Source organism: Mytilus galloprovincialis, chromosome 3 (genome assembly GCF_965363235.1).
Source record: "Mytilus galloprovincialis chromosome 3, xbMytGall1.hap1.1, whole genome shotgun sequence".
In the NCBI taxonomy this organism is placed as follows: domain Eukaryota; kingdom Metazoa; phylum Mollusca; class Bivalvia; order Mytilida; family Mytilidae; genus Mytilus; species Mytilus galloprovincialis.
This window is the reverse complement of record NC_134840.1, coordinates 40,490,266-40,516,314: the sequence shown is the minus strand read 5'-3', so window position 1 is coordinate 40,516,314 and position 26,049 is coordinate 40,490,266. Positions and strand designations below refer to the sequence as shown.

Here is a 26,049-nt window from a genome sequence, read left to right as displayed (position 1 = left end):
GTTATACGCCAAAAACTGCAGTTTACCCCTATGTTCTATTTTTAGCCATGGCGGCCATCTTGGTTAGTTGGCCGGGTCACCGGACACATTTTTTAAACTAGATACCCCAATGATGATTGTGGCCAAGTTTGGTTAAATTTGGCCCAGTAGTTTCAGAGGAGAAGATTTTTGTAAAAGTTAACGCAGGACGACGACGACGGACGACGACGACGGACGACAACGACGGACGAGGACGACGGACGACGCCGGACGCCGGACGCCAAGTGATGAGAAAAGCTCACTTGGCCTTTCGGCCAGGTGAGCTAAAAAAGGAATAGAGATAACCTTTGACATCAAAAAATTTTTTCCTTGAAACAGTGTATGCAAGGATTTATTGTAGAAACACAAATCCAGTTGGATTGTAAGACTCTATAAGCTCTACAGAAAGTGCATAACCTCTCCAAGGAATGATTCTATTCTTTCTACATGAAAACTTAATCAAATTAAAGAACCTTAGTGAGCACGCTCACATACCCCACGTCCCCACATTGTCATTGGAGAAATTAAATAAGTATAAGAAAAAAATATACATAGTATGTCCTTATTATCTACAAAATTTCATGAAATTCTGTTGTGTGTTTTCAGAGGAGTTGAGATGACAAACTGTTGCAGAAGTACATTGAAGCAAATAAGTTCAAAGGGGCATAACTCCTAGAAAAAAAATTGAACCGTAATTTCCTGTTGATATGCACATCTACATAGTATGTCCTTATTATCTACAAAGTTTCATGAAATTCTGTTGTGTGGTTTGAGAGGAGTTGCGATGACAAACTGTTGCAGTAGTACATTAAAGTAAATAAGTTCAAAGGGGCGTAACTCCTAGAAAAAAAAATTGAATCACAATTTCCCATCGATATGCACAACTACATAGTATGTCCTTATTATCTGAAAAGGTTTCGTGAAATTCTGTTGTGTGGTTTGAGAGGAGTTGCGATGACAAACTGTTGCAGTAATACATTAAAGTAAATAAGTTCAAAGGGGCGTAACTCCTAGAAAAAAAATTGAATCGCAATTTCCCGTCGATATGCCCAACTACATAGTATGTCCTTATTATCTGAAAAGGTTTCGTGAAATTCTGTTGTGTGGTTTGAGAGGAGTTGCGATGACAAACTGTTGCAGTAGTACATTAAAGTAAATAAGTTCAAAGGGGCGTAACTCCTAGAATAAAAATTGAATCGCAATTTCCCGTCGATATGCACAACTACATAGTATGTCCTTATTATCTGAAAAGGTTTCGTGAAATTCTGTTGTGTGGTTTGAGAGGAGTTGTGATGACAAGAAACAGGACTGACGGACGGACGGGTCAAAAACATTATACCCTCCGCAACTTTGTTGCGTGGGGTATAATAAGATTTAGTAATATTGTGACTGTACTATAAAAACATGTTTTTTTATTATATTCTTCTTAATTACTCCTCTGAAGAAAACATTTTCCAATTCAATGTCCAAACCTTTTATTTACATGATCAATAACTCAGTTCCCAATGGAGTCTGCTCTGTTTATTGTTTGAAAAGAATTTGTATATCAAATCTTTTCGTATCAAAACACCTAACAAGAAAAGACGTTTGTGTGCAATGACAAAACAAAATTTTCTTGCACAATCTCTTATTTATACTAAAAAACTAATTATAATGACAGCCAAAAGCATAAAATATCAACTACAAAATATGATGTGAATTATTGATTCTTTTTTTGTTGCAGAAAATACCTGCAAAAAGAGAACAACATAACAGTGGAGCCTTTTGTAAAAAGAGTGCACATGCTGAAATAGCCCGCCTTCTTTACTAATCATTGATATTATATTGATAGTCCTAAATATAAATCTTTATTACAACTGTCACATCAACTTAATTTACCAAGAACTAAACACTGACCAATGAACCATAAAAATGAAGTCAAGGTCAGATGAACCATGCCAGGCAGGCATGTACAGCTAACAATTCTTCCAAACAACAACTATAGTTGACCTATTGCTTATAGTTAAAAGGGAAACTTCGCAAAAAAATCAAAAATTGATATTATGTTCATTCTGTATAAAAATGCTTAAATTCATAGATATTAAAGTTTTATTCCGCTAGATAAGTGATCACCATCGATTTTAAATTTAGAGTATCAATTCTCTGCGTTCGGCCATTTTGTCTTCTTTCCCGATTAATAACAACGATATGTCTATAAACCACAAAGGAACAAAACTACAGTAACCGATGTAGTCGTAATTGCGTGTCGATATCTTGTCAATCGTACGGTTGTTTTATCCGACTAACTAACTTGATACGGAAAATATTCTTATTTTTTTCAAATTACAATGGTCTGTTATTTTTAAACTGTTAATATTGGAATTAGTGAAAAAGTCAAAGAAATCATAAATAAGTGTTCCGTGAAAATTGTTTTCGAAAATCTAATTTGTTCATAATTCTTTAAAGTAATAAACTTTATTCAAATAAATTCTGATCTTCCCTCATCTGATCACCAGCATGGCTAAAGGTATAACTCCCAAAGGTATTGTGAGGGGTGTGAGGTGACACGTCCAGGTATTCAAGCGATTTCCTGTCGGGCTTGCAAGTTCATGCATCGTTTCACTTCTGTAGGTATTGATCAGTGTACACGGCCGATAACTTATAACTTTCCATTTTGAACTATCAGGTGTAAAATATACATCTCTGTCTTGCGTGTCCAAAAGTGATATAATATACTAGTCATTACTTAACTCATACGCTTGTTTATAAATAACATTTCTGGTGTAAAGAATATTATTTATAAAAATACAAATAATACCAAAAAAAAAAAAAGATTTGAAGAAATAAAAATCTATTTACATATTTTTTCCAAGGGTTAATTTGGGAAAATGTAATATATACTCGTTGTCAAAAGTAAAGGACAGATTGGAACATACCAGAAATATTGATTTTAAAAAATGTACGCACTTTTCGACGATTCGTTTATATGCCTGGCTAGAAAGTTACGGAACTATAACGCAATTTAAGATATATACATTGAACATAAGAAAGAAACATACATTTTGTGTAAATTGGGGTAAAATTTTGTAAACAGACTAGTCCACGTATGCCAACAGTATGTAATCATCGAATTCGATAGACTATTGTATACCAAAAGAAGAAGAAGAAGAGAACCAATCTGATTTAAATACAGGTCGATATATAACTTGCTTTGGTTCATCGAAGTTATGAACATAGTAAAATCACAGATTTATATATCAATTAGATTGTTCTCGAATAAAGGAAGAAATTCGTCATCATCACAATTGTTCCGACATTCATGTAATATATATGCAACTGGACGTACACTAATAATCCCCAAGGGATGTGAATATTTTCTAGGAAAACTATTGAGTATTAAAGTTTCGAATCAATTTCGGGATTTATTTTCTTTCTTGATATTCAATGACAGCAATTTAAAGAATAAACTGCTTGTCTGCTTTAGGGGTATTCTTGCCAGTTGAACAGACTTATAATTACATTTAAAAATAGGGAAAGATGACATTAAATTCGTTGTCTTTTGTTTTTAAACATCGTTGGTCAAATAGCTAAAGAATAATACGTTGTGAGACGAAGACTATTTTAATAAGGACGTTCCCGATTATGAATAAATTTGGTTGACGTTTTTCACACTTGAAAAGAATATCTATTCGTAATTTTTCGATTCCATTCCAAGAAGATCCTTAAATTTCCTGTCAATTTTTTAAAACATCTTTTTTTTCAAATAGTGAAGTATTCATGCGTTGTGAGATTTAAAGTATTTTGATGAGAACATTAATTCCTAAGTAATAAGAAGTCATAATTCATTTAAAAGTGAGCTTATGCAAAATATACAACAGCTATCCAGTTATTGTGCGACCTTATTACTCCCGTAAATTAATTTTAATTCTTTTTCTTACATTTCTGTGTCTAAAACTATAACTGACTCCCGTATATTATTGGTGTCTTCTGGCTATTCCTACATTTTGTATTTTACTATTCTGGCTATTCCTACATGGGGGATTAGTGGCATAACAATAGATGTTGTTATTGCAAGATTTGTTGTTTTAGTCATTAATGTCTAATGGATCAAAGGTAAATTTAAATTTGAAAGTATTTTTATATGTAAAAAATGGAATTTGTTTGTTTGCAAACATGCATCAAATATTAAAATTAAGTGTTTTTTTTTTTCAATTACTGTAGAATTTCTAGAAATAAAAAATTAGTAAAAGAATTTTATTTCTGGAAAAACGTATTTAAAAGAAAACTTAAAAGTAACCCACACCTTGAATTCCAGCCTATAGAACTTATTAATTCATTTTTTTTTTTAATAAAATATGATTTTTTACAATGAATATATTATCAAAAGTAACGCTAACAGTACATAATTATTATTAATACAAATTGGCCTAATAGATTAAGCCAAGCTATTAACTTTAAACTGGTTTAAAATTTCCTTCAACATTCAATTACAAATAGCTGTGATGTTCCTCGACTACAAAATAGCTTTTTCACAGCCGCCTCAATCTTTTCAAGAATCAATATTAAAGGGTCCTTTTCCCACTACACTCAGTGTATCCGGCAAATTGCACAGAAGCATGGTTTAAAGACTGAATACAGTGAAAAGGGCGACATTCACCAACTTGTTCGAAGAGCTGCAGTCCTACCATTTTTACCACCCAATACAGTTGAAGATGTTTGATTTAACGCACTGGGGGATATCGATAATGCAGATATTAGCACACCAACCCTAACCCTTATTTTTACAGACTTTGAAACCTACTCCTGGGTAGAAAACAACCAACTACGCAACAGAAGATCATAGAACAACAAACCATCTAGAAGGCTGACATAGTAAACTAAAGAAGTTAGTAGAGACACCTCACAAAATTATCTTCAGCATGCATGACCAAGTTGTTGAGACAAGAAGAAGCCTTCAATGTTCTAAAACTTATCCAGTACATAGCCGTTTGGAAACGTGTTCCAAGAAAAAGAAAATACAAGGCAATAGATTACAGACTGCAAACACTGAAACAAGGTTACAAAATTGTGAGCTTACTCCAGTCGAGTATGGAGATGCATGTTGCTTTTCATGTCCTGTACATCGATAAAGATGTGTCCAGAAAAGGTAGCAGTTCCGCTCCATATTATAGTAAATAAATCCTTAAGAGAGGGGATGACAATGAATTCATTTTGTTTTGTTAATATTATTTATACAATATGTGCTATGAAATTATTAAATAAAATATTGTAATATAAACTATTCTTTTTCTTTATTTTCCACAAGATTTACCTGGATTTACCTTGATTTATTAGTCTAGTGTTGTTACAACATTTTCCTACATAATCCCATTGTTTAAATAAAAATTCTGGCTATTCTTACACAAAATTTTACTATTTTACCTATAAAATTCATAATGTAGGAATAGCCAGAATGAACCATATTATTCATACGAAATGTTGTTCACACCTGAAATGGTGAACTGTGACGCCTAGATGTCACTGAATGAAAATCAAAAGATTAGAATTACATAATGCTAATCTTTTAATTACCTTGAGTTTAACTACGCATTCAACATTCACTAAGTGTCACAAATTAATACACATTTTATTTCCACAGTACAAGCAAGTGAAAATGTTTGCTGGAATGAAGCAAAAAGTTCAGAATACAAACATGTATTTTTTAAAACACTATCGATCATGTCAGTTTCATATGTTTGTTTAAAGTATTTGTAGAAAAAAAATCATAAAAATGTTCTATTGAATTATTTACTTTAATTACTAAAATTTGTATAAAAAAATCCACACATAAATCCTACACTCTAATTTTAAAAGTTGCATAGCTATCACTTACTTTTCGTTGGTTAATAGCTACACCAAAAGTCGTCGATGCGCTTTAAATAGCGTTATTAGATGGTTAACGAACAAGACTTAAATGATATTAATTTCACTCCCGGCATGCAAAAAGACTTAAACTACGTCACATAAGTCAGTAAGTTTGAAGAAATAAAATTAAAAATTCCCAATTTTCTTCTTAATTACTTTTCATATCAAAATAAAACTTGGTGAATATGTTTTTTATGGTATTATGAACATAATAAGATGAAAAGTGAAAAATCGCGAATTATCCCTTTAAGAAAACCAGACCAAAACACCAAAACTTTACACTGAGCAATGAAAAGTGAAAATGAGGTCAAGGTCAATTTAACCTGCGTGACAGACAAATAGATCATAAATATTTCCATACACCAAATATAGTTGACCTGTTGCAATTAGTAAAAGAAAAAAGACCAAAACTCAAAAACTTAACTTTGACTACTGAACCATGAAAATGAGGTCAAGGTCAGATGACACCTACCAGTTAGTCATGTACACCTTTCAATCATTCCATACACCAAATATAGTAGACCTGTTGCATACAGTATAAGAAAACAGACCAAAACACAAAAACTTAACTATAATCCCTGAACCATGAAATTTCAGAAAATGAGGTCAAGGTCAGATGACACCTGCCAGTTGGACATGTACACCTTACAGTCCTTCCATACACCGAATATACTAGACCTATTGCTTAAAGTATCTGAGATAAGGACTTGACCACAAAAACTTAACCTTGTTCACTGATCCATGAAATGAGGTAGAGGTCAAGTGAAAACTGTCTGATGGGCATGAGGACCTTGTAAGGTATGCACATATATACCAAATATAGTTATCATATTACTTCTAATAAGAGAGAATTTAACATTACAAAAAATATTAACTTTTTTTTCAAGTAGTTACTGAAGAAATGAAAATGAGGTCAAGGACATTGGACATGTGACTGTCAGAAACTTCGTAACATGAGGCAACCATATACAAAGTATGAAGCATCCAGGTCTTCCACCTTCTTAAATAAAAAGCTTTTAAGAAGTTTGCTAACACCGCCGCCGCTGCCACCACTGCCGTCGCTGCCACCACTGCCGCCGCTGCCGCCACAGATGCCGCATCACTATCCCTATTTAGAGCTTTCTGCAACAAAAGTTGCAGGCTCGACGAAAATTAGAACATTTCAACTAAAAAACTTTTAATTAAAAAAGGATGGATAATTTGATTCTTTTAAAAATATTGGTTATCATATATTGCTAATGTCTTTTTATTACTAAAAAGTAAGACATATATATATTCAAAACAGGGAACTTGAATCAAGACACTGTACATGGCAGCAACTAGTGAAAAAAATACATTTTTTAATGCCCAAACTAGTTGTTTATCATTATATCTTTTGTAGCTCTGTCACCAGCCTTGGTGACTTGCACTCAAAATAAGCTTCAAGATCATATTTTGACCATTATACTGAAGAACTAGTCTTGGCTGCTATATCAGAAATCTGGTAACTTCTGGGATGTGCAAAATGCCAGTATCTTATTTCATTCTGACAAGCTACTTTTTTTGTAAGTTTTCAATTTCATGGAAACCTTCTTGTGTCAAAAAAGTTAAGAGGCTGTGTTAAAGCAAGAAGAATAGAACTTGCTCCATGTTAAAACACGGCATTTCAGCCAATCATAATAGAGGTAAGCTTTTCAAAAACAGGGCTTCATGTTGCAATTATTCAAGTTTGGATGTAATATCTTATGTTAAAAGAAGAAATAAAAACTTGATACAAGATAATGAAAAGTGCATACAGTGTAACCTGTTTATCCAACACTGGGAGACCAGAAAAAATGTTGAATTAAGTAGGATGTCCAAATTCTCAGTTTTTTTTTTGCACGGAGAGGCATATTTTGAACAGAAAAATGTGTCAGTTAAAGCAGGATGTTGGAACACTCAGGTTTCAGATTGTGCGACTACACTGTATATATATAAATCTTACCCTTGACGTGTCGACATCAGCAGCTATTAAAGGTGTATAGGTTATGTTCACTAAGTCTAGACCACTGCATATTGTAACAGTTCGCCATTCCAATGAACCGTTCCCTTTTACTTCGATTTCAGCATAAGTCTTAGGATCCTGAAAAATATTTTTAATCTGCCGTCATTGCTTCATTTATTAACATAAGAAAACAAAGTAACATTAATTGAGTTGAATATTCAATTATAAAATAAAATGCTATGGGAGTTCAGCTAGATTCCACAACAGAGGTCAAACCCTAAGCAGTTAGGGCAAGTTTGTACACAATTGTAAAGCATGATAAAGACAGCTCTGAATTTGTATTGCGGTTAAATATTTGAACATAGGTTTTAAACATAGAATGCTTGTGGTCTAACAGTAGGGACAATTACCCTCAAAATCAATCCCAAACCTACAATTTTGTGGTATGAAACTCTGTGGTACAATTTCATGGAGATCCATATACTTAGACTGATGTTATTGTCTTGAAAGTAAATGCCTTAGGACCAATACAATGACAAAGTCAAACCATAATGTGATTGTCATATCTTTGCAGTCATTTAAAATGGAGGACACTTTTTCTATGTCAGGTTTAAAGAGAGAATGCTGCTCTCGCTGAATATTACTTAAACAGCACATTCTTCATATAAAGTTTGGAGTAAAAGTGAAGTAACTTTTAATAAATGGTACAAAATCAATGGAAATAAGATATCATGAGAAGACACTTCTTCTTTTATTAATAAATCTGTAGAATTTTGAGAAAATTACAGAAATATATGATAAATCTTGATATTTATGACATACTTTATATGGCTATATAATGTGTACATTATAGACAGAAAAACTTGTTAATATCAAAATTCAAATCAATATGACTTATAATTTACCATTAATAAAATTACAATTATTAAAACCAATTTATAAAAGAAGAAAACATAATGTACAAACGAAAAACCCATTTGGATTGAACCAAATTCTATGTTTTGTTAAAGCTGGATATTACATATTGTTAAGTAGATATAAGAAGATGTTGTATTAGTGCCAAATGAGTCAACTCTCCATCCAAGTCACAATTTGTAAAAGTAAACCATTATAGGTGAAAGTATGGACTTCAACACTGACCCTTGGCTCACACCAAACAGCAAGCTATGAAGGACCCAAATATGACTAGCGTAAAACAATTCATGCTTGATACAGATAGAAAGGTTAAACTAGAAAAAAAAGTACTGTATCCACTTCAATAAATTGGTTTACAGTTAATCTGTTTATTCCAGATTAGACCAGATCCTTAAATTAGACCAGATTTACCTGGTTATACTTTAATTTCTGTTTAACTTACAAATTTTGTCACTTTCCAATGCAACCGAAACAAGTAATTAAACAAACCAGCATTGTAATATATATTGACTGACCTTTATGTCAATGTTAGCAAAATTTAATTAACAAAGTTAATTAACTTATTTCATTAACAAACACAATGAAGTGATTTGATTATTTCATTATAAAAACATCACATAACATGCCAATAGCGATGAACAAGCTGTATTTCAACTGTTTTAAACTAGTACAGTAGCTGTATGCCACAAAAATCTGTTGTTTTTCAGGAAATAAAAAATAAAACTTAAAACTTTGACTATATTTGTAAATTGATTATAGGAATTTCATGTTTTATCAATTCTACATAAAAGAATTTCTATATGAACTAAATATCAAATGTAACGTCTGATGAAGTCTTGATCAATAATATACACCAAGCACTATTGTCTACAGACACTATACTAAAATATGTCATTGATCATACAATTAGTCCTTCATTCTACTAGACCAATAAATTGTAAGTGTAGGTCATTGCCACAAGAATATAGTTTTCTTAGACTTCAATAAAATGTAAATCTTGGTTTTGTTGAACAACATTTCTCAGGGGGTAAGGATTAATGTCCGAAACAAAATGATGTATGCTGATGCTTATGTAAAAGCATTACAAATATCAACTTACAAAATATTGTGAATTGGGCACATACATTTTTTCATTTTAATCAAAACATTCAATGGAGAGTGCCCAAAAACAAACAGGTTCTGCAGATCTTCTGAAACCCACTCATAAGGTAAGAGGGAGTTACAGATACAAATGCAGCTAGAAAGGGCTACTGGAAACTAAATAAAAGTGCACAAGTTCAAATGTCTCCCCTTATTTACTGATTCATTGATTGACAGATTATTTGTTTTTTTGGGGGGATTTTTAACACACTTTCAGCACTACCGTCTATTTCATAAAGCCAGATTTTATTGTTGGTGGCAGCCAGAGTACCCAGAGATAACAAGGGGGCCTTCTGCAGGAAAACTATTATTCCTGTCAATTAAGATAGAATTGTACACACCTGCCAATTGTGGGTTTAAACTCAAGATTTCTGTGTTGACAAGCATTATATAGAGTAAATTAACAACTTAGACCACTCGTCCACCAAGACCCAGCTCAATATAGTTGACCTATTAATACTTATAGTTTTGGAGAACCAGACCTAACTTTAAAAACTTAGCATCGGCCAAGAGCCATTAAAATAATAGACCGTATCATGAAAGCTTAAGGCAGAATGAACATTGAACCCTAAAAACGGAGGTCAAAGTGAGCAAATGCTGACACTGTTGCCTCTGCTGCCTGATACCATTGCTATACCTCACTTTTGATGTTCATTGCAGGCCATCCAAAATCATATTGAATTTACATACTAATACATGTAACAGCAACAAACAATACCTCAACTATAATTGACCCATCAGACTCAGAGAAACTGACCTTAACTTGACAACTTAAACCAGGTGCTCTGCAGGGCGCAGCTTTATATGACTGCAGAAGTCTAACCCTGAACAGTTGGGCAAGAATCGACACAACATTCAAGCTTGATACAGCTCTGAATTTGGATTGCGATCAAATTTTTTACATGATACGAGTTTCTGACACAAAACAAATGTCAAGATCTTACAAATCTATTGCGCAATATTGTGCAATTAAAGATTTCTTCTTTTTACTTTTCAAAAATTCAGCATTTGAGAAATTTAAAGAAAAAAAAATTGAAAACAACTACCACCCAAATTCAGATGACAATAACCTCTTTACAATTTTCTATAACCCTAGAGGGATAATATATTGACTTTTTTGCATAATGTAAATGCTGCCTCTAAAGTACTTCCAATGTTTCCCCTACTGTGACTCATGTTGGTGGCATGACAAAAATCATTTGTAAGACAACTGGTTAGCAGATGCTTAGCATCTACCGTAAATGGAATAAATTATCATATTTCTCAAACTAAAAAATCAAAGTATTCCCAGCTGACTTCATCATTATAGTGAATATTCAGTACAAGCATCTAGTATTCCAGTTATTTAAGATAACCCACAAGTAATTACCTTGTTTACATAAGATATGACTCTATAAACCCATAAATGTTCTGAATATCTATATCAAATCTATAAGGTATTGATTCATGTTCCATCAAGCTAATTAATGAAACTCTTTGTCAATAAAACAAAGAAATTGTAAATTTGTATTCCATACCTCAAGAAAACACAACAATTTCAACCGCATGTAATTTAGGGTGTTAAATATTTTCTCTTCCTGGATTATACAGTAATGAAGTATTAGTTAATAGTTTATATTCAAATATGATATTGAAAAAGAAAGATTTCAAATTGAAAACTGGATTTGACGATTAACTTAATATTTCAAATCTCCTGATGCTAATACAAACTAATGATTGTACACCTATAATGTAAAGTCAATTAATTCTTCTGTGGTAATGCGACACTAAATATGGCAAATAATCTTTCTGCGTGATAAGTTTAATAATATTTTCTTAAATAAAATTTAAATATAGAATATAGATCATGAAATTCCAAATATAGAATTCTCTTTCCTAAATACAGAAACAGTAAGTACCCAAAGCTGATAACTTCATAGCTAATATCTTTCAATTATTAATTATGTAACTTTATTTCCTTTCTTTTATTTCCATATTAAAATTAATAGCAAATTTAGTATCTCAAAATAGTACAATGAGGACATGATTTTAGATACATATATGTACTTAAAATTCAGAAACAAACATGTGATGAACAGTTATTGTCTGAAAGCTTAAATGACTATTGTACGCCCTCCAACAGAGCAAGTATAATTTTTTTTAATATTGTGGAAGATCTCCTCATTTGTAAATCTATAATACTAAAATAACGAGGTCCAATTTGTCAGCCGTCATCAGGAAAAAACGACAAATCAAAGAATTCAACTTTATATATAACTAATATAGGACAATGGTGTAGATTAAAAATTACACCACTCCAGACCCTTTTGTTTTCCAAATAATTGATATTGCCAATAATTGACAAGTTCCGGGTCGAATCGAATACCCATACCAATAGTATATTCGCCTGTTACCTATAACCTTATCTGTACGTTCCGCATCTGATAGGCGCACCACCATTGTATTTAGGATTTTGCTTTATACACGGGTCATAATCACAAGGTTGACACTACTAAATTCAATCATTGTCAAATTGTTCCCTATTGTAGTATTTTAATCAGTAAGACTTTCTAAGATAACAATACGAATACTAAAAATCTGGACTTTAATATAAGGTGTATAGGTACAGCTTTCCATTTGTTAGTGGGCATGACGTAAAACATTGAATAAAAGAATTCAACTTTATTTACAATGCTGCTGATTAAAAAATACTCCACTCCAGGACCTTTTGTTTTCCAAATAACTAATATTACCAATAATTGATAAGTTCCAGGTCGACGGGTTCAAACAGAAAGATTTTGAAAGCAGAGAAAACTGTGTATCTTATAAAAGGCATGACTTTATCAGATGACAATACCAATACTGAAATACGGCTTACGCATAGTTATATACTTTAATTCAGTCACGGACCCGCGATATCACGGGTGTGTTCTAGTATCATTAAAACAAGAATCTATTTTTTTTTTTCAATTTTGAAAACAAATAGACTGATCACATGACATTTTTATTGCCATCCAATCAGAAACGACAACAAATGTTGATGTATAAATAGTCATTGACCAACAAGTTACTAAGCTGTGATTCAGTACTTACATTTATCTTAGGCGCCAGTCCTAACCTGATATCATTCACCTGGGAAATTTCACGAACTTGTCCTTCCTGCAAAACAAGATTTTTGTAAAATTAAAAACAAGAATGTGTCCTCAGTACACGAATGCCCCACTCGCACTATCATTTTCCATGTTCAGTGGACCGAGAAATTGGGGTAAAAACTTTAATTTGGCATTAAAATTAGAAAGATCATATCATAGGGAACATGTGTACTAAGTTTGAAGTCGATTGGACTTCAACTTCATCAAAAACTACCTTGACCAAAAACTTTAACCTGGAGCGGGACAGACGGACGAATGGACAGACGAACGGACGCACAGACCAGAAAACATAATGCCCCTCTACTATCGTAGGTGGGGCATAACAATAGAAGGCAATGGTAATGATTAATATCTTTATAATGTCATGACCAGATACTTTTAAACTATGAAAATGCACAAAATTTTTGCTTTTTAGTGAAAACTGCATCAAGTCTTGTCCAAATTTAAGACTGTATGTTGAGCTCTTTTCTATTGCCCCAACTCAAAACAATATGACAAGCTGTTTATCACCTGTCCAAATTAAAAACTTTATGGCAAGCTCTTTATCTCTGTCTCATGATGAAACCATATGCTAAGCTCTATATTACTTGTCCCAAAACAAGCTAATAAAATTGAGAATGGAAGTGGGGAATATATCAAAATGACATCAGATCCGACCAAAGATAAGAAAACAAACTGTTACACTGCATATAACCTGTCCTAATTTATGACTTGTTGTCTAGCTTTATATCTCTGTTCTTAGTCCAAACCATATGTCAAGCTTAATATCTCTGTTCAAAGTCCAAACCATATGTCAAGCTATATATCTCTGTCCAAAGTCCAAACCATATGTCAAGCTATATATCTCTGTCCAAAGTCCAAACCATATGTCAAGCTTTATATCTCTGTCCAAAGTCCAAACCATATGCCAAGCTCTATATCTCTGTCCCAAGTCCAAACCATATGTCAAGCTCTATAACTCTGTCCCAATTCCACACCATACTGTCAAACTCTATATATCTTTGTCCATAGTCTTAACAAAATGTCAAGCTCTATATTGTCACCTGTCTTTTTCAATACTTTAATGGAAGCTCTATATCTCTGTCTCAAGTCGATAACATATGTCAAGCTATATATGAACTTTCCTTCTTTAAGACTTTTTGGCATGTTCTTATCTCTTGTCCCAAGTCCAAACCAATTGTCAAGCTCTATATCACCAGAACCATAAATAAACAGCTGCGCCATGAGCGCATGATACACCCGATGTCTTGTGTGGAAGTTTTATGCAATAATCATAAATAGTTTCTGAGAAAATTTTAAGCAATAACCATTTATTGTTTTTGAGACACAGCAGGACATGTGAAACCCCCTCACCTCACCCTGTGTTTTTTTTACAAAAAACTAAATATCACTAAAATAAAATTTTGAATCAGACCAAAAAGTATACTGATCTTTAGATTAATATAACAAAGAAGTGTGTAAAGTTTCAAGCAATAATCATATATTGTTTTTGAGATACGGCGCGCCATGTAAAAAAAACCATCCCATTTTTTACCAAATACTCAATAACTCAAAAATAAAATTTTGAGTCATCACCAAAAAGTATACAGATCTTTAGATTAATATAACAAAGAAGTGTGTAAAGTTTTAAGCAATAATCATAAATCATTTTTGAGATACGGCACGACATGTAAAAACTCCCTCCCCCTTTTTTACAAAGTACTCAATAACTCAAAAATGAAATTTTGAATCATCACCAAAAAGTATACAGATCTTTAGATTAATATAACATAGAAGTGTGTAAAGTTTTAAGCAATAATCATAAATCTTTTTTGAGATACAGCGCGACATGTAAAAAAAACCTCCCCCCTTTTTTACACAAGGGTGCACACACTGAAATGTCTCGCCTTCTTTACTAATCATTGATATTATGTTGATAGTCCTAAGTATAAAGCTTTATTACAACTGTCACATAAACTTAACATTAACCAAGATAGCTAAACAAAGACCAATGAACAATAAAAATGAGGTCAAGGTCAGATGAACCATGCCAGGCAGATATGTACAGCTAACAAAGCTTCCATACAACAAATATAGTTGACCTACTACTTATAGTTTAAGAAAAATAGACCAAAACACAAAAACTTAACACTGTGCAATGAACCGTGCAATTGAGGTCATGGTCAAATAAAACCTGCGGGACTGACATATAGATCATAATATATTTCCATACACCAAATATAGTTGACCTTTGGCATATAATATTAGATAAAAAGACCAAAACTTAAAAACTTAACTTTGACCACTGAACCATGAAAATGAGGTCAAGGTCAGATGACATCTGCCCGCTAGACATGTACACCTTACAATCATTCCATACAACAAATATAGTAGACCTATTGCATAAAGTATGAGAAACACAGACCAAAACACAAAAACTTAACTATGACCACTGAACCATGAAAATGAGGTCAAGGTCAGATGACACCTGCCAGTTGGACATGTACACCTTCCAGTCCTTCCATACACCAAATATACTAGCCCTATTGCTTATAGTATCTGAGATATGGACTTGACCACCAAAACTTAACCTTGTTCACTGATCCATAAAATGAGGTCGAGGTCAAGTGAAAACTGTCTGACGGGCATGAGGACCTTGCAAGGTACGCACATACCAAATATAGTTATCCTATTACTTATAATAAGAGAGAATTCAACATTACAAAAATTCTGAACTTTTTTTTCAAGTGGTCACTGAACCATGAAAATGAGGTCAAGGACATTGGACATGTGACTGAGGGAAACTTCGTAACATGAGGCATCTATATACAAAGTATGAAGCATCCAGGTCTTTCACCTTCTAAAATATAAACCTTTTAAGAAGTTAGCTAACACCGCCGCCGTAGCCGCCGTAGCCGCCGGATCACTATCCCTATGTCGAGCTTTCTGCAACAAAAGTTGCAGGCTCGACAAAAATACTCAATAACTCAAAAATGAAATTTTGAATCAACACCAAAAAGTATACAGATATTAAGATTTATATAACTAAGAAGTGTGTAAAGTTTTAAGCAATATTCAAGAATCGTTTTTGAGATACGGTGCGACATGTGAAAAAAAAACACCCCTGTTTCAGTTACAAAGTGCTGTAACTCAAAAAGTTTAAATCTTATTTTCACCAAAAAGTATACAGATCATTTGACCATCATAAGAAACAACTATATTAAGTTTCATGAAATTTGGATAAGTCGTTCTCAAGTTACGGTGCGACATGTTTACGCTGGACAGACAGACGGACAGATGGACAGACAGACGGACGAACACCGGACATCTGTATACCATAATACGTCCTGTCAAAATTTTGACGGACGTATAAAAAAGCCACATGTAAAGCTCTTTATCACCAGTTTTATGTCAAAGCCACATATCAATCTCTATGTCACCAGAACCATGTCAAAGTCAAATATTAAGCTCTCTATCACCAAAACATGTGAATGACACATGTCAAGGTCTGTATTTCCAGCGCCATAGTCAAAACTATATGTCAAGCTCTACATTACCAGTACCATGTCAAAGACAAGTGAGCAGGTATATTTGTTGTGCAGCTTGACAAATCAAAAATATTTCAACAGGACAGGATCATTTTTAACCATAAGAGAAAAAGGTCTAACAACACCTGATAATTGGATATTGCTTGATATCAACTCTCATCCTTTAATTTCAAAGGCTGGTTTATATTTATATTGAAATTAAATAACTTGAGTTCATATTAAGTGAAAATGAGTGATATCCAATGCTCACTCATTACACAATCTATCATTATCATTCATCTTGTGTCATTTTTATTTAGCTATTTTGCTTTTCTAAATACTTGCCAGAAGCCTGTTTGATTGCTCTGTCAATGTACATATTTACAAATTATATACAAAACCCTATGGACACATTAATTTTTTTTTTATCATAATGCTTCATTTAGACAATATAACTAAATGACATCATTCATTAGATGCAATGTGACTATCTTGAATCAAGAAATACCTAATCTATATAGTTGATGGTAAGAATTATTTGTAAGAAGCAGCTGAGTACAACAAAAAGACGTAGGTACTTAAGTTCAGAAACAGACCCGTGATGAAGCTGGTGTCTTCCAGTACTTCCTCCAATGGAATATTTTTTTATAAAATTAGCAACAGGAAAAATTGTTATGTCCTCTATCATGTATCAGTATCATTATAAGGTGGATGTCGCTAATGGAACAAATGAGTTCACCCGTGTTTGGGTTTCTGTCCTGTATCAGTATCATTAGTTGGGTGTCACTAATGGAGCAATTGAGTTCACCCCTGTTTGGGTTTCTGTCCTATATCACTATCATTAGGTGGGTGTTACAAGTGGAGCAATTGAGTTCACCCCTGTTTGGGTTTCTGTCCAGTATCACTATCATTAAGTGGGTGTCATTAGTGGAGCAATTGAGTTTACCCCTGTTTTGGTTTCTGTCCTGTATCACTATCATTAGGTGGGTGTCACTAGTGGAGCAATTGAGTTCACCCCTGTTTTGGTTTCTGTCCTGTATCACTATCATTAGGTGGGTGTCACTAGTGGAGCAATTGAGTTTACCCTTGGTTGGTTTTCTGTCCTGTATCACTATTATTAGGTGGGTGTCACTAGTGGAGCAATTGAGTTTACCCTTGGTTGGGTTTCTGTCCTATATCACTATCATTAGGTGGGTGTTACAAGTGGAGCAATTGAGTTCACCCTTGGTTGGGTTTCTGTCCTGTATCACTATCATTAGGTAGGTGTAACTAGTGGAGCAATTGAGTTCACCCTTGGTTAGGTTTCTGTCCTGTATCACTATCATTAGGTGGGTGTCACTAGTGGAGCAATTGAGTTTACTCTTGGTTGGGTTTCTGTCCTGTATCACTATCATTAGGTGGGTGTCACTAGTGGAGCAATTGAGTTTACCCTTGGTTGGGTTTCTGTCCTGTATCACTATCATTAGGTAGGTGTCACTAGTGGAGCAATTGAGTTTACCCTTGGTTGGGTTTCTGTCCTGTATCCCTATCATTAGGTGGGTTTCACTAGTGGAGCAATTGAGTTTACCCTTGGTTAGGTTTCTGTCCTGTATCACTATCATTAGGTGGGTGTCACTAGTGGAGCAATTGAGTTTACCCTTGGTTGGGTTTCTGTCCTGTATCACTATCATTAGGTGGGTGTCGCTAGTGAAGCAATTGAGTTTACCCTTGGTTGGGTTTCTGTCCTGTATCACTATCATTAGGTGAGTGTTACTAGTGGAGCAGCTGAGTTAACACAAGGTTGGGTCTATTTGGCTCAACACTCAATAGTTTTGGTGTGATGGTTATGCTGTGGGAATTGCTCTTTTTTCATGCTTTTTCTATTTGACATTTTATTCAGTTTATGATTTTGATGTTCCTATGATAATGTCTGCTCTATTTTTGTCAGTTTAAATGGAGGATCTTTTCAAGATGTGCCTTTCTGTCACAAACATATTTGCACGCTAAAGAAATCATTGAAGCAGTATGGAGATTTTGGTCTTTATCAGGATAAATACAATATAATAACTTTTGATGTTTAATCTTACCCTGCCTTCACTCTTCCAGTAAATGAAAAATCCATTTTCATCTACCTTAACCAAGCATTTAGGTTCCAATGTACCTGATTCCTGTAAATAAAAAATTTAGTAATAAAATATTACGAACTGTTATAAAAATGGTTAATAAATCAGTTAACACGGTCTGGATAACGGGGGCCTTCAATTATGTGTTCAATTATATTAAAGCTCACTTTTCTCTTCAAAATTTTGCTTGTTTATCATTATCTATTCTTTTTTTTTTAGCCTACAGTATTTTTTTGTATTGTTTATTTGTACTGCCTATTATAACTTATTATTTAAACTCCATCTAGACAATACTCAATGGATATGGCTGATTTTTTTTTATAATTCTCAGATGAACAATAAAAAGGTATGAGATTTACTTTCATTTTCATCAACCTTAAAAATAGATAAATCAGAATGGGAGAATAATTTGTAATTTATATAATAAATAAATATATTTATTCAGGCAAAATATGAATGAATGTGATGATTTTAATAATACATGACTGAACAGTACATGAACTAGAGGCTCTAAAGAGCCTGTGTCGTTCACCTTGGTCCATGTGTGTATCACAAACCAATAAAAATTTAGTAAATTTATGAAAATTGTTAAAAATTGACTATAAAGGGCAATAAATCCTTAACGGGTTAATTGACCATTTGATCATGTTGAATTATTTGTAGATCTTACTTTGCAGTACATCATTGATGTTTACAGTTTATCTCTATCTATAATAATATTCAAGATAATAACCAAAAGCTGCAAAATTTTCTGAAAATTACCAATTCTGGGGCAGCAACCCAACAATGGGTTGCCTGATTGGTCTGAGAGACTTTGTCGTAACGAACAAATTTATCATCATCAGATTTGCTTTAAATGCTTTAGTTTCTGAGATTTTAGCAAAAAACTGCATTTTACCCTATGTACTATTTTTAGCCATGTCGGCCATCTTGGTTCGCAGGCAGGGTCATTGGACACATTTTTTAAACTACATACCTTAATGATGATTGTGGACAAGTTTGGTAGAAGAATTTTGTACAAGATAATAAAAATTTATGAAAAATTGACAAAAATTGACTATAAAGGGCAATAACTCCTTAAGGGGTTAATTGACCATTTGATCATGTTGAATTATTTGTAGATCTTACTTTGCAGTACATCATTGATGTTTACAGTTTATCTCTATCTATAATAATATTCAAGATAATAACCAAAAGCTGCAAAATTTTCTGAAAATTACCAATTCTGGGGCAGCAACCCAACAATGGGTTGCCTGATTGGTCTGAGAGACTTTGTCGTAACGAACAAATTAATCATCATCAGATTTGCTTTAAATGCTTTAGTTTCTGAGATTTTAGCAAAAAACTCCATTTTACCCTATGTACTATTTTTAGCCATGTCGGCCATCTTGGTTCGCAGGCAGGGTCATTGGACACATTTTTTAAACTACATACCTTAATGATGATTGTGGACAAGTTTGGTAGAAGAATTTTGTACAAGATAATAAAAATTTATGAAAAATTGACAAAAATTGACTATAAAGGGCAATAACTCCTTAAGGGGTCAACTGACCATTTTGGTCATGTTGACTTTTTTGTAGATCTTACTTTGCTGAACATTATTACTGTTTACAGTTTACCTCTATCTATAATAATATTCAAGATAATTATCAAAACCGCAAAATTTCCTTAAAATTACCAATTCTGGGGCAGCAACCCAACAACAGGCTGTCCAATTCATCTGAAAATTTCAGGGCAAATAGATCTTGACCAGATAAACAATTTTACCCCACGTCAGATTTGCTCTAAATGCTTTGGTTTCAGAGATATAAGCCAAAATCTACATTTTACCCCTATGTTCTATTTTTAGCCATGGCGGCCATCTTGGTTGGTTGGCCAGGTCACAGGTCACATTTTTTAAAACTAGATACCCCAACTTTGGGCCAGGTGAGCTAATAATAGGACATTTATATTGTTAGAGAAAATCTACACTGATTTCTCACTTGTCAAGGACATTGCTGATATGAACCTTTTATATAAGTTTCATAAAAATCTTGCAAATATTTTACAGAAGAGAGCGCTAACAAGGCCTGACTGATGCCCATTATTTCATTGCACAGATGACAATAAAAAACAGATCTTTTACTGATGAGGATGACAAGAGGAAAGTAATTTGTTCTACTTTACATGTTCATTAAAATATTTCTTCTATTTATGAATTTCATTTGCTTTCTCTTTATAACTTACAGCTTATGGCTGTTTGTTTCAAAAAATCTAAGCCTGTTTTATGAGTCTTATGTAGACGAAACGCGCATCTGGCGTGCTAAATTATAATCCTGGTACTTTTGATAACTATTAGGATTATATACCCTATTATAATTACCAGATTGGATTGAACATTGTTTTATCTGAGTTATTTAAGTCCTGAATCTTTCTAAATGAAAGTATAGCACAATTTTTTTTCTACAGTAACTCTTTTACACAATAGCTTTCAAAATATGTTCTAATTAGACATACTAACGATTTTTTTTTTCTACAGCAACTCTTTTACACAATAGCTTTCAAAATATGTTCTAATTAGACATACTAAACCCCTAACGGGAGATTGTACCTGATATTCATATGATGAAGACATAATCTTTCAATCAGTTTATTTGAGGTCTGAAGCTGGTATGTCAGTTAACTGCTAGTAGTCTGTTGTTATTTATGTATTATCCTTTTATTTATTTTCTTTTGTCACATCTTCTGACTTCCGACTCGGACTTCTCTTGAACTGAATTTTAATGTGTGTATTGTAATGCGTTTACTTTTCTACATTGGCTAGAGGGATAGGGGGAGGGTTGAGATCTCATAAACATGTTTAACCCTGCCGCAGTTTTACACCTGTCCCAAGTCAGGAGCCTCTGACCTTTGTTAGTCTTGTATGATTTTTAATTTTAGTTTCTTGTGTATAATTTGGAGTTTAGTATGACGTCCATTTGACTCCATTATCACTGTACTAGTATACATTGTACATATTTTTTAAGGGGCCAGCTGTGGGACACATACGGGTACAGGAGTTTCTCGCTACATTGAAGACCCATTGGTGGCCTTCGGCTGTTGTCTGCTCTATGGTTGGGTTGTTGTCGCTTTGACACATTCCCCATTTCCTTTCTCAATTTTATTCCTCAAAGAAAACAAATACAGCAAAATTTGCATCATGTTAACCTATATATTTTTAGCATTGTGCTTCCTCATTCATAATGATCAGAGCTCCTCAACTTTAGTATGTTCTCACATGTCACATTTAAGATACATGTATGTTTAAGAGAGCAGTATTATTATATATTCAATTGACACTTTAAAATATCATGTTTCATTATTTACACCAAGTTATCGTTAAATGAAAATTGGAAACCTGCATTTATAATGCTTTTAAATAACATATGACCTATTTGGATAAGGACCCAAGGCCCTCCAAAATTATTCAAACTATCATTCTGCTTTGACAATAACATATATGGGTGTAAATTAGATACACCCTCATTCAGGCTTACACCTTCAAGATGTATCTAATATATACATGACATATTTAGTCATTAACCCCAGCTCAAAATAAATAAATCAACTATCTGCTATTAAAGAAACTAAATAAAACAATTAAAGGGCCAACGTTGGAGGGCTCTTCAGCCAGAAAAGGTTGTTAAAAACTTCCATCATCAATTAAAGGGAGTTTTATCACACTTTTGACAAAGCACTGGAAGTAGAATCTATAAAAATTTCCCTTGTTAAACCATTATCTTGTTATCCCTAATTAAATCTGCATAGAACATATTTCTTAATTTTGTAATACAGTCTTCTATTCCTTGAAAGAAAAATTAGAATAATCTGACTTATTTGGCTGTATATTGGATGAAATATTCCCAAAAGATATGGAATGTGTAGAAAATCAATATAATAAAGTGTAAGAACATGAAAACAAAGGCACCATTTACGTAGTAAAAACAGGTTTCAATTATATAAGATCATATTCTTAGACTGGCCATGTGTGATAATTAAAAGAAAAACAACCACAATTCCTACAGCAGTCCTTTTCAAAACCAAAATAACTTTAATTACTGTGATATTGTCTGTTGTTCGTATAACTGTTTTATAATCATGTAACTGGAATAGAGACTAAAGCAGTGTTAAGTGGTCATTAGTTTCACCATTTTTCAATGTCACATTTGATAAAGGAGACGTAAAAATATATTGAAAACTGTATAACTCATTCAAAGGAAGGCTGTCAAGTCTACCTTCCTACCATCTTCCTATAATCAATTTTACAGGCCAAGTAACAGTCTTTTGGGGGGATACTGGGTCTTCATTTTGAACCAGGTTATTTGGAGTGTCTGAATATAAAAATTACATGGTTTCTGCACATTTTATCTATTCAACTAATTTCTTAAGTTTCAACAAAGTGATTATCACAGTCAGATTTTTATTCACCCAAGATTAGTATTTAATTGAAATAAAAGGTATAGCTTGCAATTTATTTACTAGAGACACATCTTGCGAGCTTCTGTCACATTTATATCTAACAAGATTTCATAGATCAGAACATGGAAACAAGCCTAAGAGTTTCACCTTAGCCTGTTTCTTTCACCTAGTGAAAAAAAATCCAATCTGCTTATAAAGATCTTTAAATTGCACACCTATACTAGTTATTTTTCTTTTACTGTCAATACTTGCAATGAACTCTTTAAACCTAGCTTATAAGCTCCTCTTGTTTTTGAGTAACACAAAAAATTGCAAAACAGAGCAGAGCAAAATAGATATTTCAGGGGTAAAAACTCTGAAATAGGTGGCTAGATTTATCAAATTTTCAAAGAAAATACACACCTTGTTTAAACAGTTCACACTTTCAACATAGCTCCTACAGTTTTAGAGATAACAGTCAAAAACTGTGAAACTAGGTAAAAACTTTTATCTCAGGAGCAATAACTCCATATAGAGTCAAGATATCAGCAAAAACTTGCAGTTTGACCTTTATGTTCTATTTTAAGTCTAAGTGGCCATGATGGTTGATAAACCTGGACGAAAAATTCAAAATTTATAGTTGAAATCCTAGAAGCACAAAACTTAAAGTTAATAAAATTGAGAGTGGAAATGAGGTATGTTGCAAAGAGACAACAACCTTGACTGCTCCATAGGCTTACATGCAATAAAAAAATAAAAATGCTGCACCACTTCCAGTAAACATGATATCCTTCCACTTTCCTGGATTGATATCCCCAAAAAGATGCAAGATTTTTTAAAGTCTGTAAATATGTTTCAATTCAGCATGAACCTATAATCAAACAGAAAAAATTGAGTTCAGAAAAAAATTCAGGAAAAAATGGACTATTTTGTTTCCCTCCATGGTTTGACATGCACCGGAAACTTCAGTTGTAATACAAGACTGGTACCTACACCACAAAACAGATATTCCATAATCTTCTTTACCACAAATAGCAAGCTCTGTGGATTTACAAATAGAACATGAATATCCATTTGACGCTGGCTTTTAAGCAACAAACAAAACATGTATTTCAGTTATCGCTATAAAGGGAATGTTGATTATTATTAATTTTTATCTCGAAACCTTGTGTTGGTTATATCTTTAAGATTATCCTCTGTGTTTAAAAGCAAAATTATTTCATCTGGCAAGAAATACGAAAGAAAAAAATTCGTAAGGGTTCCACGGAACCCAGTGTCTCGCCTACTTTTTCTGTTAATCGCAGACTCAACAAAAATGAGGAAAAACATCAATAAAAATATTCCTCTCGATACTGTCTTTTGATTGAAAGAAGCTTCCAAGTTTGGTAAAAAATCCAGGATAGTTTATGAATCTAATAAATGTTTTATAAACTTTAACTGCAGACTGTATGTAATGTTAACTAGAAGAAAAACTAAGTCCATTTATAAGTAAAATACGGAAAAAGTGATTTTTTTTTTTACAAAATTTACTTCTGAATAATATCTTATGATCAGAAACAAGCTTTTGTCTAAGTTTGGTAGAAATCCAGGATAGTTTAAGAACATTATAAAAATTTTAAAAACTTAAACCACAGAGTGAATGTTTTGTTTCTGGCAAAAAAACTAAGTCCATTTATAAGTAAAATACAGAAAAGTGTAAATTTATTTTTACAAAATTTTCTTCTTGATACTATCTTATGATCATAAACAAGCTTCTGTCCAAGTTTGGTACAAATCAAGGATAGTTTATGAAAGTTATTAAAATTTTAAAAACTTTAACCACAGAGTGAATGTAATGTTTCCTCGCAGAAAAACTAAGTCCATTTATAAGTAAAATACGGAAAAAATGGAATTTTATTTTTACAAAATTTACTTCTGGATACTTTCTTATGATCATAATCAAGCTTCTGTCCAAGTTTGGTAGAAATTCAGTATAGTTTAAGAAAGTTATTAAAATTTCAAAAACTTTAACCACAGAGTGAATATTTGTGGACGCCGACGACGGAATGTAGGATCGCTTAGTCTCGCTTTTTCGACTAAAGTCGAAGGCTCGACAAAAATGTTAATTTGTCTATACTATTTATTTTTTAACAAACAAAGGATCCTTAATTAATTGAAAATCCCTAAAATCATATTAGGGAATATGTAGAAAATTATTAAAGTGTTCAGTGATTATGTAAAATCACTGGTAATTTTCAGGGATTATATATAATTACTAGTGATTTCAGTGATTCTACATATTCCCTGAAAAATCAGGGATTCTACATAATCCCTGATTATACAAATTCACTGTAACATATATACCATGTTGCTGTAACCCCTATTTATTACTAGTCATAGGAACCCAAGAAGTCAAAGTGCATAAAATATTAAAGAGGTAAACAAGACTTTCTGTAGAGTAGATGAGTGAAGCCAGATTGTACTCGGTCTTTCTGTAATGTTGAAATTTAATTGCATTCAATATTGATTTTTTTTTTTCATATAAAGATGATTATTTTAATTGTTTCTTGAATCATACCTCATCCCAGCGATCAAATGTAGCACCATTTTGTAAATATTCTGGCACTGGAATCTGCCACTGGAACTCAAATTGCTTGGCCATCAAGACCTCCCACAGATAACATCACATCTGAAATGATCAACAAAATTCTACATACTGAAAACACAAAGAACTTTCTAAATAAATTTGTTGTTCAAACTATAGTAAATAAAACATAAATTCACCATGTACATTGTTTTTTTTTAATTGGAAGTCAATTCTTATATAACCTGTTTTCAAAAAAACTTATCTGTATTTTAGAACATCAGTTTTCAACTCTTTGCCAATTGCACTTTCAAACTGACACAATAAACTCATAAACTCTTAACTATCTGTTAACATAATACAATATCTTGAAATTTTACAACTAAAAATACACCTCCTGTACTTTCACTTG

The 26,049-nt window shown here is 32.8% G+C and overlaps 1 protein-coding gene across 4 annotated transcripts in view; it reads right to left on the bottom strand.

Moving 5' to 3' along the window:
• LOC143067931 (1-phosphatidylinositol 4,5-bisphosphate phosphodiesterase beta-4-like) overlaps positions 1-26,049 on the bottom strand; it is a 108,232-nt gene that overhangs the window by 72,730 nt on the left and 9,453 nt on the right. For all 4 annotated transcript variants that reach the window (XM_076241557.1, XM_076241559.1, XM_076241560.1 and 1 more), the window contains 4 exons: positions 25,632-25,742; positions 18,623-18,703; positions 12,992-13,057; positions 7,865-8,002 (listed from right to left, as the gene is read on the bottom strand). In XM_076241557.1, coding sequence (XP_076097672.1) covers positions 7,865-8,002; positions 12,992-13,057; positions 18,623-18,703; positions 25,632-25,715 — 369 coding nt within the window. In that variant the 5' untranslated portion in view covers positions 25,716-25,742. The remainder of the gene's footprint in view (positions 1-7,864; positions 8,003-12,991; positions 13,058-18,622; positions 18,704-25,631; positions 25,743-26,049) is intronic.